Raw genomic sequence first — 15,348 nt, forward strand, 5'->3', positions numbered from 1 at the left:
CTAGCGCTCTACCACTTGAGCCACAGCGCCACTTCTGGCTTTTTTCTTTTTGCTTATGTGGTGCTGAGGAATCGAACCCAGGGCCTCAGGCATGCAAGGTAAACACTCTACCACTGAGCCACCTTCCCAGCCCACCACATAATTCTTTCTAACAACCTATACCACCTGCTCAGGAAGCTGAGATCTGAAGATCATGTTTTAAAGCCAGGCCAGGCAGAAAAGACTGTGAGACTCAACTCCAGTTAATTATCAAAAGGCTGGGAGTGAAGCTGTGGCTCAAGTGGTAGAGTACCAGCCTTGAGCAGAAAAAGCTAAGGCTCTTGAGTTTGAGGCCCCAAGCCCAGCACAAGAACGAACAAAACACTGCATTAAAGACACTCAAAGAGGAAAAAAAAAAGTGTATAAAATCAAAAGGATGTTTAAACAAAATGGAAAGAGCAATATAGAAATCCTAAAAAGAAAACCAAAAATAAATGTTGTAGAGAGAGTAGTGACTGAAATGAAAAACAGACGAGAAAACGTATAAACTTGAACACAGGTCAATGGAAATGATCATGTCTGATAAATGGAAAGAAGAAAATACTGAAGAGAACAGAGCCCAGAGGACAGGTGGGGCACCACTGAGAGAACTGACACACAAAGCATAAGTCCCAGAAGAAGGGAGAAAGAAGTAATAGCTGGATTGTCCACATATTTGATGAAAGGCCGGAGCATACATCTAGGACACTCAACCAACTCTAGTAATGTCAATGCAACACTCACACTGAGAAAACTTACAAACTTTCCAAGCCCAAACCAAAATCTCCCGAAAGCTGTGAGAAGGACATAATGCTTAAGGGATCCTGCAAGGTGAACAGAAAGGACACGATATAAATTAAAAATCTCAATAAAGAGAGCCAATTATAAAGGCTAGCATTGTTTGAACAATGATTTACGGCTTTACTTTTCATTTTCTACCACTAATAGTATTTTTTTATGTCTAAAAGCTAGAAGTATTGTTTAAAAAAAAAATCTATGAACTCTATATGAGGTGCTGCTGGTGGCTCATGCCTGTAATCCTAGCTACTTGGGAGACTGAGGTAAGTGTGGAGCTAGCCTAGACACACATGTGAATCCCTTCTCAACCAAAAAGCTGGGTGCAATGGTGCATGCCCATCACCCATCAACAGATAAAGCTGGGCATGGTAGTATGTGCTTGTCATTCCCATTTGCAGGAGGTAAAATGTAAATTCACTACTACAGTCCAGGAATATACCTGGGCAGGAAGCAAGACCCTCTCTCAAGTCTCCCAAGTGTTCAGTGCCAAAAAGGGCTGGAGGCACAGCTCAATAGTGTCCGCCTAGCAAACAGAGCCCCAAATTCAAGCTCCAGTATTGCCAATTTAGATAGATAGATAGATAGATAGATAGATGGATGGATGGATGGATGGATGGATGGATGGATAGATAGATAGATAGATAGATAGATAGATAGATAGATAGATAGATAGACAGACAGACAGACAGACAGACAGACAGACAGACAGAGACAGACAGACAGACAGATAGGAAAATTATACTGTCAAATTAAAAAATCAAGTTAGGACTAGAGTGCAGCCCAGGGGTAGACTGCTTGACTTTCATGCATGAGACCCTGGGTTTGATCCCAGGCAAAACCAAAAAAGGATAATTTATGTATAGAATGATCCAATTATTTGCATATCTGTATATGTGTTCATGTGTGTACATATATTCTCTTATACAAATAAACATACTAATTCCATATTTTACTGAATTTTACTGTATTTCAGTGAAGCTAAATACAAGGAAATTGCAAAACTATGGGAGATGGTTCTATCTACGGAGTAAGTCTTAGTTTGGGTTCCTAAAGAAGCAGGTCCTGAGAAAAGGATTTGGATGTAGGGGCTGGGAAGGTGGCTCAGTGGTAGAGTGCTTGCCTCGCATGCATGAAGCCCTGAGTTCAATTCCTCAGCAGTACGTAAGCAGAAAAAGCTGGAAGGGTTGCTGTGGCTCAAGTGGTAGAGCGCTAGCCTTGAGGTGAAGAGATGAGGGACAGCGCCCAGGCCCAGAGTTCAATCCCCATGACCGACAAAAAAAAAGAATTTGGATATGGATGGTGTCATGGGGTACCAGGAAACACAGACAGAAAAGAGGGGAAACAATACAGAAAGAAAGAAAAAAATACAGTCAATTATTGAAATAGTTATCAAGGTATACAAGTAAAGCTCAATACCCCTGGGAGACACAGGAGACTGTGTGACATACCTCAGATATCTCAACCAAGGGACAAGGAAGTCTGTTTTCCCATCCTCAGCTATGATGATCTGAGGTCCTGTGATATGACCTCTCCTGGTTTTGGGAGCTTCCTCAATTGTGTAAGTCAAGAGGAAGGCTGCCAAACAGGACAGGCAGGCATTTGGTGCAGAGTCTTAATTAAGTAAAGGAACACCGAGAGCTGTGGCAATGAGCAAGACACAATAACTCCTCTCAGGTGCATTAGGTACAACTGACAATTTCTGCATACTTGTTACTGCTTTATCATTGACACATCTTAAATGGGAAAAAAGAAACTGAGTTAATAGAAACTAGGTTTTCTAGAGAAAAGCAAAACATGTTTGCAATTAAGCCAGAAAGTGTGCAGAGAGTCAGGGGTCTCCCCTTTTGATTGGGGCCTCTGCCTAGAAAAGACGTGCTGAAGAGGACAAGTGTCTTTGAAATCAGCTTGACTGACACGAGAGGGAACAAGAGAGCACCCGGAGGAAAGAGACAGCTGAGACAACGCAGCGTTGCAACACTTTATTCATTGATCATAAATAGGCTCATGAACATCGAGCTGATCATGAGTGATGTACTAGCACCTGGAACGTGACTGTCATGGAGCACTCGCTGGTTCACCATCGCTGGCCAGAGAGCTTGGGTGTCTCCTCCTCAAGTCTCCAGCTTTGTGGGAACCCTCCTGGTGTAGCAATTTAATTCCTGGCTCATTCTTGACAATTAAAAAAACCATAAAAGACTGTTTGCAAGAAAATATCAAAGAGAATAAGAAGATTTTTCCGCTCTTCTTAGAGTCTAAAAGTAAAAAGGGGAGTTAGGGAAGAAGAGGACAGGAGGAAGACGTTGGAGATCCTCCTGTTTCTTCCTTTCCGCAGAGCATTTTATAAAAGCAAGACCAGGGAAGATCAATGCTGTTTGGAGATGGGCTGTGTCTCTCTAATGAGCCACTCGAGAGCTTCCTGGCGTCCCTGTTTCTGCAGTTCCTTGCCAATCACATCCCTACAGGTCTGGTGGTAATTGTTGAGCCAGTCGAGCTGCAAAGGAAAGAAGGGAGGGCACTGAATACGCCATCGGATCATTACCATTGAGCAACGGCGATGACAGAAAGGGACCCACACGCTGAGCCACACGTGAGGGCTACGGTACACAAAATCCTTTCTCCCTGCTAATGGACAGGCAATTTCCATGTGTATTTCCCCAGAACTGCATGGAACCAGTCTACACTGCTAATAGTATACATGCTTCCAGTGGACTAGCAATGACTGTGAGATAGCCAAAAATCTGTCAATGTGAGCTCCCCTGAGGGCAGCGCTTGTAACCAGGCCTTCCTTTGTGATAGGACACCAGCCAGCCACAGCCCCAGGCCACTACAAGAGAGATGGGGCCAGATCACCTCAGCAGCAGCTCCTCCACCTACCCACATGGACCCATCCGTTACTCCTGAGCCAGCTTAGGTGGTGGAAGACTGAAATAGCTTCATCAGCTGTAAGGACTCCTGCTAACAGACATATGTGAAGTTCTCCTGCAAACTTACTGAGTTTCCTTTTCTTCACCCACTGATGTTTCGCTGACCCAAAACCTTTAGTGGCCAATAAACGCAGCACTACAGAGCAGAACTGAGAGTAAGCAACTTAAAAGAAATGAAGTGCTAACTAATCCTAACAACTGAGGTGACTGAGGTCCAGAGAATCATGGTCCAAAGTCAGTCCAAGCAGAAAAGCCCTTGAGACTCCATTTTAACCAGCAAAAACTAAGGCTAGAAAAGTGGCTCAAGTGGTAAAGCACCAGCACAGCAAGCAAGCTAGGCAAGTACAGGGCCCACGTTCAAACCCCAGAACCACCAAAGAAAATAAAGACGATGCTGACGAAACTGACACCTGGAGCGGTGATGACTATGATACAGCCTGGAGACTTCCATCCAGCAGGGAGGAATGTCAAGGCCAAGTAATTCCGGTGCTGCCAGGCCAGGCAGGGCTACAAAGCTGCCTGCCATTCAAACAACTCAATGGTGCTGGCTGCAGCAGCCTACTATGACCCTGAGGCCACAGGATACTCATGAGTCCTGCTGGCCGAGGGGAGAGAAGAGGGAGCGCAGACAGCCTGAGCAGGCCTGAACAGCATGAAGCCTGCCTTCTGAAGTGGGCAAATTCACATCCCTCTGAAGTCCTCTGCTGCCATCTAGTGAGCAATGATGGAATAGAGCTCCAAACCAAAAGCCCGTTACAGAGGAAAGGAACAGAACTCCCCTTCGGGTGGGAATTACTGTGCCTTCAGACATCATGAAGCCTCAGACCTAATAAGTATAGAAAAGCGACCTTTTTCTGAAAAGAGAGAATATCTGACACAATACTCTGCTTGCGTACGAGAGGAAGAATGCTGTATTTGCAAAAACTTGCTTATGGCCCAATAGAGTACAATTGTCCAAAATAACACTTGGCTATGGTTTAGGTATTCAACATACAATAATGGAACATTAGATCAGCTAGATCACACTGGTCTATGTCTCACATCTTCCCTTCAAAGAAAAACAAAGTAGTTGGCTTCACCTTCCTCATGAACTAGTTCCTTGTACAAAGCAGATCACAGGGGCAAATCCCAGGAAGTACATGTAGGAAGCAGCAGTCTCGGGCTTCCAAGAGTGCTCGCTAAGATCCTGGAAGTAGTTCCTAAGGGTCATTTTAAGAGATAGGGGCTCACATGGGGCACAGGGTGGCTTTCACAACTGTGTTTTTGGTCCCTTTCACCTAAAGCATCACTTTGGGAAGCTGGTTAACAGCCCCTGAACAGCTGGTAGGACTCTTCCCACTAAACAGGACACACACATGACTCCAGGCTGCTGACAGGCCATTTCCTGACCCTCATCTGTCTACAAGCAGAAACCACCTTGAGAACCAGATGCCTTTAGGATCCTGTGACAATGCTGAGCTGAACCAATAGCACTGATCATCAGACCGAGGTGGCCGAGCAGAGCGGAAGCAGGAAGCAGATGACTTTCCTCTGTGAGCTGGGAAGGACAAGAGGCGTCTAGCTAGGTGAATCCCATTCAACAGTGTAAGCAGGAGCCCTGCTTTTTAGGGTGAAAAACAAGGTCCAAGCAGGCCCCACAGAGAAGTAGTCCTGCCGTAAGCACTCAAAGAGCTGGAAGCTGGTGGCTCACAGCTGTAATCCTAGCTATTCAGGAGACTGAGGTCTGAGGATTGCAGTTCAAAGCTAGCCCAGGCAGTAAAGTCTGTGAGACTTTCATCAATATAACCACTAGAAAACCAGAAGTGGTGCTGTGGCTCAAAGTGAGCACCAGCCTTAAGCAAAAAAAGGTCAGGGACAGCACCCAGGCCCTGAGTTCAAGCCCCATGATCAAAAAAGCCCTCAAAGGCCCCTGGCATGAGGCCCGTGGCTGCCTTGGGTAACAAACATGCCATGCGTACCCTGCCTCTGGTGCCTACTAGGCATCTACTTCTTACTGATCTTCTGACCCCTGCCTTGCTCTGGAAATTGTATCCCAGCTCTCCAGTTCCCGGCTTGAGAACTGTTTTATCTGTACAGATTGTTCCTGCTCCATTTCTGACCCTCGTTTCTTCTCTAACCTTCAGTACTTCCCTGATCCCTTGCCTTACTCCAGGTCTCTCCAGGCCTCCTGTCTGTCACTGCATTTGGCCATACAACCTGGACACTAACTCTAGTATCTGACATGATCTGAAGACCTGTAATTCTTGGGGCTTGCTAAGTGAGCACTACTGTGCCCAGACTTTGTGAGGAAACCATGCAGTAAGAGTTGGTAACCTCTTACTCTCATCTGAGTGAAACTGAGCATTGAATATATTTTGCTTTTCATTTCCTTAATGTTTCACATAACACAAGAAAGCAATCCGGCATGTACAGTGACCAAGAGGCCCCACCATCCGGCTGGTCCTTTGTAGGGAAGACACCCAGGCCTTTGTGTGCTAAATGCCTCCTCAGTAAAGCTATGGAGAAGCAAGGCCATTTCACCCAGAAAAGCAATGGCTTACTGTTCCTACCCACATACCCTCCAGTCCTTGCATGGCTGGGGGAAGCCCAAAAACCACACAGAAAATGACAAGGTTCTCAGGAGATCTGATGGGTAGCCTCAGGTGGCCCCGACCTCTAAATTAAAAGGTGAGAATGGAGAAGGGAAGCTGTCCACCTCCCTGACAACACTTCCGCCTCCCAAGACTTCTCCATTACCTCTTTGTCCGTAAGAGAATCCACATCTATCATTTTGGTCTGGATCGGAACCAAAGTTAGAGGTTCAAAGGTCAGGCTTCCCCGGTTATTGAAGTTATACTGTAAAAGGAGGAAATCGGCAGCTTTTATGTGGCGTCACCACAATTACCCACCATAACATCTCTCTACCAGGCCTGGTACCCCTCAGAGCCAAGTGTAAACACTGGCTAAGTTTGCTAGTCACCATTTCTAATAGAGGCGCACAAACACAACTGATACCACGTTCCAAGAGCTGCCCCGAGGAACACAGCCTGGGCCAGTAACAGGTCCACAGGGTCATGTCTGCTATGATAGAGGAGGCAGAGGCTGCGTCACGGGTGTCTGGACTCAGAGCATCTCTGGTCTGGGTTTTTAAGACTTGATGGAGTTTCAGTCCCTAAAATCAGTCAGCTACATTGGCCTGCCTTAACCCAGCGAGGCCCATCAGTTGACAGGATAGAGACTCAAGAGCAAGCGGGGCGAGGGGGACGTAGCACAGAATACTTGCCTGACATGTACAAGGCCCCGCATTCAATCCCAGCACTGGGGAAAAGTGAGCAAACTAGGTCTTTGTTGCCTTTGGGAGGAAGGTTCTAGGCCACTTCCAAGAATGGTGATTTCCACAGCACAGAGCAGATCAGTAAGGTCAACCTCCTTGCAGACATAGGCAGCTACTTCTCTTCAGCTGCTCATTTCCACAGTGAAAGGTAGGAAGCTAACAGTTCTGACAGATAAGCTCTTGTACCTAAAATCCTATCTGTCCCGGTAACACTGACAGAGCCTGTGAGACCTGAACCACGGCATAACTCAGGCTTTCTTGATGTCACCTGGTAAAAATCATGTGAGGGATGTAATGAGAACACGGACTCCAGGCCTTGCACTGGGGATTGTGGTTCATGAATACAAGCTGTCTTCAACAAACTCAGAGCCTCAAATCACATCAGGCAGGAGCCTGTTTGGGATTCCATGCGTACAGTCCTGGGTCCCGGTTCATGAAAGATTTTCACTCTGGCTTTCAGGGGTAGCAGAGCAACTTCTATCAATATCACGGGAAGAAAACTTCATTTGGGGCTCAGAATGGCATATTCTTGGCTCCCAAGACAACCATCTTCATCTTCCCACAATAAGGAACAGGAAATTTCTATCATAAATGAATACTTACTTTGGTCTTCATAGGAACCACCAGAACAACATTCTCAATGCGGATTCCAAAAGCCCCATCTTCGTAATATCCTGGCTCTAAAACAAACAAACCCCAAATGAGAAGCAGCCCACGAGAGGGCATTTTCACCTGAGTTGACCACCCTGCCCTGAAAGAGAACAAAGAGCTGAGATCCCACCCTATCTGTGTGCATGAGCTTAGAGACGCCACCTGCACCCACGTGGCCACATTGTCATAGGTACCTGAGATACAGAAACACAAGGCAGGTCATATAATAACAGGAGGGCTGTTAAATACATCATGTTGCATAATCACAGGACACAAGGATGTAGGCATTAAAGTCTGTTTACAAAGACCTGGGGTAACATGGTAAATGACAATATATTAAAATAATAAAACAAGATACAATATTAGTATGATCTCAATTATTTTTTAAAAATAAGGTGAGTGTGTGTGTGTGTGTGTGTGTGTGTGTGTGTGTGTAAAAAGCCAAAGCTAGCATGGCAAAATATTGTCATGTTGTTCCCAGATGGTGAGATTACAAATGATTTTCATTGTCTTTTTATCCTATTCTATCTCACTCTTTCTAGAAGAGTCATTTTCACAATCCCAAGAGTTGGTTTTTTGTTAATTTAGTGTGTCAGTAAAGGAGATATACTATGAATTTCCTTTAAAATAAAATGTTTGTTAAAAAAAAAGAAACACCAAAGGACTGTCACGTGCCGTACATGAGTTTACCTACCATCAGTGACGATCATGCCTGCCTCCAAGGGCTCATCAGAGAAGGTTTTATAACTGATGCCACAGGGACCCTCATGAACATTCAGAAAAGATCCAACACCATGTCCCGTTCCGTGCAGGTAATCCAGACCAGAATCCCACAAAGCTGAACGCGCAAAGGAGTCTAGGAGGTGGCCTGAAAAGACATAAAAGAACTGCCTGATGTTTGTACAGTACTTCAGAGATTAGATTCATTGTATTTGGCTCTAAAAGGTGAAACAGAAACTCATGGGTAAAAGTAACCGGTGAGTTCAGATTTCAGCCCAGCACAAGGAAGAACTTTCTAACAATCAGAGCCACCTGAGGAGCCAGTCAGAGCTCAGTCTAAAGCTAGAGCATCATTTGTCCAGAAAGCCAGTAAGAAGACAGACACCCATTGTCGATTACAGCTATGCTGGGTCAACTTAAGACTGTCTTTCTCCAACTCTGGAACTCTAAGGTTTAGAAATGCAAAGATGAGATTCTAGCCAGACTGTAAGTAGTCAGGTAGGCACAACAGATGAGGAAACTGAAACTCAGGGAGATGAGCATGTGCCCATCTAACTAGATTCAAGGCCCAGGTATGTCCAACTATGGAATGTTCAGGCCCCAGCCTCAAGCAAAGCAATAGATATGTAAATTCAGGATCCAAGTAAAGTAACTAACTATAGGGACCATTCGAGGAGGCACTAGCCTACTACTAAAGGGCAGACAGGAAGCTTCTCCATTTTTCACTCAGGTCCTAAGGCTTTTGTGTCCAATCGTCCCTCTCTTAGAGAACCCCCTTCCTCCCCCCCCGCCCTTAGTCACTCAGTGTCACAGCTGACACCAGGCCCAAATCTACACCTGGCTCTCTAGAAGGTCCTCTGAGCTCAGTTAATGGGACCAAGAGATTTTCTATACAGAATGTGCACTTGTCCTGGCTGGGCCTGAAGTGCACAGGGACTGAACGCAGCAAAAGGAAGGACGTGTCTTTCTACTCAGACATATCTGATTCCTGAACAAGAAAAAGATCCTGCCACATGACAGAAGGAACCACGTACCTTTGGTACCAGTCGGGAAAATGGCTGCACTTACAGCTATGTGGCCCTTCAGAACATATGTGAAGCATTCCTGCCAAGAAAACCAAGAGAGAGGCATGTTGCAGAAGAAGACACAGTTTAATTCCACAGCTTACTGGGAGAGTGCAGAAAACCTTGCCATTAAACAGTCTTTACCAGTACCACAGAGAAAACTGATGTGAAGAGAACAATATATCCAGTGGATAAAAGGTCTAGATATGGACTATCATCGGAAAAATGATCCTATGGGCTTTATCATGAAATGAACATACCGAAACATTCCATGCTATATGAACCTTAGAAAGACTGGGAGAAGGGGCTGGGAAGGTGGCTCAGTGGTGAAGTGCTTGCCTCAAATGCATGAGGCCCTGGGTTCAATTCCTCAGCATAACATAAACAGAAAAAGCTGGAAGTGACACTGTGGCTCAAGTGGTAGAGCACTAGCCTTGAGCTGAAGAGCTGAGGGACAGCACCCAGGCCCAGAGTTCAAGCCCATGACTGACAAAAAAGACTGAGAGAAGTAATAAACCATACTGATGACCTATCTAACATATATACATATATAGCACCTATCAAGCTCTTTATATTATTACGCTGTTTACACTAATCCCACTCTTCATGACAATGAACCATCTTTGCCCTTCACTTACAAAGGGCTCTACATCACTATGCTATCCTCAGGATAGGCTATTTCTACTGCCTGCAAAAGAAATGTCTACTTGAAAGGAAAGCATGGTAATTCATACCTGTGATCCCAGCTACTCCATAGGCAGAGGTCTAGAGGATCAAAGTTCAAGACCAGTTCAAACAAAAAGTTAATGAGACTCCCCTGCAACCAATAAGCTGCCATAAGTTGCCATCCCAACTACGTAGGTAGGAGACAAAGATAGGAGGATCGCAGTCTAGGCTGGTCCAGGGAAAAGTGCAAGAAAAGGAACTAAAGCAAAAAGGCCTCTGGGTGTGGTTCAAGTGGTAGAGTGATTGCTGAGCCAGTGCCTGGTCCTCAGTTTTAGTATGGTCAAAAACAAAAATAGCAAATCCTGCTTTGAAGGCTCATGACTTGCCAGGAAGAGGCAAGAACTGAAATTCCACACACCTCAATCTGGGTTGAGGCTCTTTTCACGGTATGGCCATCACAAAAGGGCCTAATATTTGAGGCCCAAACTCTTCTCGGGCGTCAGTGCCTACAAACAGACAAAGCAAGGCACCAAGACTATAAAAATCTACCCACTGCACCACATAACCAGGTTCCTAAAGAAGCTTCCTCAACAGACACATTTACTCAGACACTCAACCAACTTTTACCAAGCAGAAACCAGGATCCAGAAACTCACTGGCTCACAGAACTTCACCCGACCAGCCTGGGAGAGGAAGGTACAGCTACCTCCATTTTCATGAACAAAAAAAAAAAAAAGTGTTCTAGTTCAAGGTTGTGCAGTCAGTAAACAACAGAACAGTTTTGAAGGCAGGTCTCTAGAAGCCCAGCACATGTCTCTACCTCATAGCTCTCTGGCCCCTGCTATGTAAGTCACCCAGAAACTGAGTAGAGAGTTCTCTGAGAAGTAAGCCTGGGAATAAGAACACTGTCCTTGAAAAAAGGGGGCAGCTGACCGAATCCAATGTGGACACTGCCCATAAAGCATACATTTCACTACGCCCCATCCCCAAGGAGAAGGCCAAAGCTATTTCAAGTTGAACCTCAGCTGCCTTGACCTTAACAGAATGCTTTTACATTTGCTCCAAATGTCTTACCCTCCAATAATTAATTACATAGATCTCACAAAGCAGATAAGCCTGACTCCACAAAAAGGAGCAATTTACGATCCAACATATAATCCTACTTATTTATGCAATTCCTTTTCATAAAAGCAATGTTCTTTGTGAGAAAAGGGAGAAGGCCTCCTGAGTTTTGCCTTTGCCTCACCTTCTCATAGGCTGTAGGCATCCCAAAATGCATGGTCCGGGTCACATCTGTGGTTCCATCCCTTTCAGAAGCAGAACAGAAAAAAAAGAGTTGGTTTTCAGTTGAAGTTTTCTCAAATATGAAGAGGTGAGGACACAGAAAAGTTAGAACCTCCCTGCACTGCTGATGGGGACATTAAATGGAAGAGACCCTTTGGAAAACAGTTTGCATGAACCATTAACCTTAGAGGACTCAATGTGGTTACCATTTGAGACAGTAATCCCACCCCTACCTATATCCACAGGAGACTTGAAAACATAGGTCTGCACAAAAACTTATACATGAGGTTCACAACAGTATTAGTCATAATATCCTAGAAGTGGAAACAACCTAAAGGCCCATCCACTGACAAGTGAAGAAACAGAATGTCAAATCCACACAACTGAGGATTACTCAGCTTCAGTCATGTAAAGAAATGAAGTACTCATACATGTTATGACATGGTAAACCTTGAAAACATTACACTAAAAAGCTAAGTGAAAGAAGTCAGACACAGAAGACAATATTAATATAATCATGTATATAAAGTTACCAGAAGAAGTAAATCATATGAGACAAAGACTCATCCTTTTAGAGTGATGAAAACATGTGTGGCAATAATTGTATAGCTCTGTACAAATACACAAAAAAATTAATTTCATACTTTACATGGGTGTATTTTATCTAAAAAAAGTTGTTCTGAAAACACATCAGAGTGAATGGCATTAACTAAGCCTTAACACACACAGTCTTGGTATAAAACATGAGGACTCTTCCATAAGCAACACTACCACTGGGGCTATGAATAAGTACAGGGGAGCCTACTTCTAGCAAAAGAGGGCCAGGATCCAGTTCTTCCTTCTAGAAAGGCAAAGGGTTTACTGGACAGAGTTAAAAATATCCAAACATACTTCTAGCAAAAGAGGGCCAGAATCCAGTTCTTCTTTTGAAAGGCAAAGGGTTTACTAGACAGAGTTAAAAAATACCCAAACATACCTTAGAGCCCATACCCTGGACACAGAAAGGATTTTTTTTTTCTTTTTGGTCAGTTGTGGGGCCTGAACTCTGGGCCTGGGTGCTGTCCCTCAGCTCTTCAGCTCAAGGCTAGCACTCTACCACTTGAGCCATAGCACCACTTCTGACTTTTTCTGCTTATGTGGTGCTGAGGAATTGAACCCAGGGCCTCATGCATGCAAGGCAAGCACTCTACCACTGAGCCACTCTCCCCCAGAAAGGATAAATTTAAAATTCAAGTTTACATACAGGCAAACACTCGTGAGCCCCATATCCTGAGCTCTAAGTCAAAACTCAGCCACATGTGCTAAGGCCAGGTTTGACCCCATATTGGCTGAGCTTGTAACCAAGTTTCCCCTTAGTCAAAATTCACCCTACTTCATAAGGCCCTGGGGCAGCTGTAAGCTTGGGAAGCTGAAAAGGCAGTTTTGTGAAGTTCCTAAAGCTTGCTTTATTTCATAGTTACTTATCTCATGCTTTACTTCTAGCCAAGGACTAAACATTTCCACCAAATTTGTGAACAGTCACAATTGAGCTAGGGGCGAGATACAGAATGAGATTAGCAGCCGGACACCCTTGACTGGAGCGCAGCCTGCCCACCCACTCGACTGCCTTGAGTCCACGTGCTGCAGCAGCTCTGGTTCACTTACTTGTACTGCGCGCCGGAGTCGATGAGGTACACCTCATCCAGGGACAACGTCCTATTCGTCTCAGGGACTGGCCTAACAAAGTGAATTAAAAATTAGTTATTCCACAACAGTAAACACGTGAGGGATCCAAGAGTGTTTACAAATATTTTTTGTGCTAATCTTAAAACAGCATAACTGAAGTCAGAAATCTATTTTTAAAAATTACCCAGTAAATGAATTATTCCAACACGTACTAAAAGCTCCTACTATTCAAAGTCGATCAACTTATCTCACCAACTAGATTAAGAGCACAACAGAAGAAGGAATAACATACGTCTTTGAACTTATCTGTTTGTGTCTGGGACAAAACAGGCTGTTCAAGGTAATAGGAAAGCTACAAAAGAAAGACTCCAGAGCCGGACTGCTGGTACACACCTGTGTCACCAGCCCTCAGGAGGCTAAGGCAGGATGGTAACAAGTTCCAGACCAGCCGCAGTTACTTAGCAAGGGTCTGTGTCAAAACAACAATAACAAATGATTGAGAGGGTAGGATGAAAAGCAATAGTAAGTCCAAGCTTGAGTGATGAGAATGGAGATAGTTACTGCAGCCAATCTCTGAGCACTCCAAGTATCCTTTAGTTCTGACCCTCTCAGATGCGTCTGAAACCACCAGACACACAGGGAGTAAATGCCTCTTTTTAAAAGGAGTGGCTTGTTTGTGCCAGGTCCTGGTGGCTCATGCCCATAATCCTAGCTACTCAGAAGGATGACATCTGAGGATTGCAGTTTAAAAACAGCCTGGGTAGAAAAGTCTGTGAGACTCTTTATCTCCAATAGACTATTCAGAAAAAGCCAGAAGTAGTGCTGTGGCTCAAGTGGTAGAGCATTAGCCTTGGGCACAAAGAGGCTCAGGGATAGTGCTTAGGCCCTGAATTCAAGCCCCAAGACCAGGGGAAAAAAGAGTGATTCATGCTTCTCTTATATGGGAGCTCTTTTTTTTTTTCAAGTGGATAGAACCCCCTTTTAAAGTGATTCACTTTCTCCATGCCACTTTCTAGACAGAATCCCTGTGCTGAGAAATGCCCAAAGGCATGGGAGAATTCCAAGCTTCATTCTCCAGCAATGAGGGCACCAGGGGGCATGCAAGACAGTCAGACACAGGCCTAAGCCAGCCTGTAGGGCCCTGACTCCAAACAGACTTCCAACAACCCACAATGAGAAGCAAAATTCTCCCCTTTGGTTTGAAATTCCTAATGCTATCAACACATGAAAAATTCCAGTATAGTATCCAGCCACGAAATTCATCATCTGAGTTAAATTGAAGTCCCTTTGATATTTTTTATGTTAGATCAAAAGCATTAGTCTGAGGGAATTATTTACACATCTGTGACAATCTACCACACACAGCTTCAAAAGCCACCCCAAGACTAAAAGTTCTAAAGGCAATTATTTAAAAGGGGAAAAGTTATCCCCAAGTATATCCCAGAAAGACAATCTTTCCTTAACTGTGCACATGACAACCACGATGGTACTGAACACTCTAAGTGTTCAGTGTAAGTGTAAATAAAGCCAAAAGGCTAAGCTACACAAAGTGATGCTGGAGACCAGAGGCCTCACCCAGTGACACTACCTTCCTCCCCACAGACAGATAGATCTACAGGTCACATACAGGACACAGCAGTGTCCCTCTTGTCTCACAGTTCAGAGCAGCTCAGCTTTGGGCTCTCAGATCATGTCAGAAAAACTCTCCTAAACTGAACTGCCAGGCTTCAAAGCCCAGTGAGCAGGAGGACAGGGCTCGGTTACCTATCGCATGTCAACCCAAAATAGGCTGCTCCATCACCTAGCATACACTGTTTGGATATGCTAGTGATGGAGCTCACAAGATACTGGAATAGCACATTGGTATTACTATTAGTTACTATTAGTATTAGCATTACTAATATTACTATTACTCGAGTTATACTCCAGTTATTGAGGTACAGGGGCTATAGATAAGGTATCTGAGCCCCAAAATGGGAACAGGGACAGGGACATGCATTTGACTTAACCTGTGCAGAAGGCCAGTAACATTCAGAGCCTAAGAGGAAACTTCCCAAAGTCAGAGGCTTTGGGATTTAGAAAGAAGTAAGACTTCCAAAGTTTTATCCTCCTGTAACTAGAACACACACACACACACACACATGCACACGCACACACGCACACACGCACAGGCACATAGGCCCCTGGTGAAATAATGTCTCTCCCCTGCTCAGGCTCCTTTGCAGAAGCAGCAGCAAAGCCAGTC

The 15,348-nt window shown here is 44.6% G+C and overlaps 1 protein-coding gene across 1 annotated transcript in view; it reads right to left on the reverse strand.

Moving 5' to 3' along the window:
• Positions 1–2,780: 2,780 nt before the first annotated feature.
• Xpnpep1 (X-prolyl aminopeptidase (aminopeptidase P) 1, soluble) overlaps positions 2,781–15,348 on the reverse strand; it is a 53,795-nt gene continuing 41,227 nt past the window's right edge. The window contains exons 13-19 of the mRNA XM_013017601.1: positions 13,083–13,168; positions 11,401–11,461; positions 9,459–9,528; positions 8,399–8,572; positions 7,657–7,733; positions 6,477–6,575; positions 2,781–3,307 (exon numbers count right to left, since the gene is read on the reverse strand). Coding sequence (XP_012873055.1) covers positions 3,179–3,307; positions 6,477–6,575; positions 7,657–7,733; positions 8,399–8,572; positions 9,459–9,528; positions 11,401–11,461; positions 13,083–13,168 — 696 coding nt within the window. The 3' untranslated portion in view covers positions 2,781–3,178. The remainder of the gene's footprint in view (positions 3,308–6,476; positions 6,576–7,656; positions 7,734–8,398; positions 8,573–9,458; positions 9,529–11,400; positions 11,462–13,082; positions 13,169–15,348) is intronic.

Source organism: Dipodomys ordii, unplaced genomic scaffold (genome assembly GCF_000151885.1).
Source record: "Dipodomys ordii isolate 6190 unplaced genomic scaffold, Dord_2.0 Scaffold36, whole genome shotgun sequence".
NCBI classification, from domain to species: Eukaryota; Metazoa; Chordata; class Mammalia; order Rodentia; family Heteromyidae; genus Dipodomys; species Dipodomys ordii.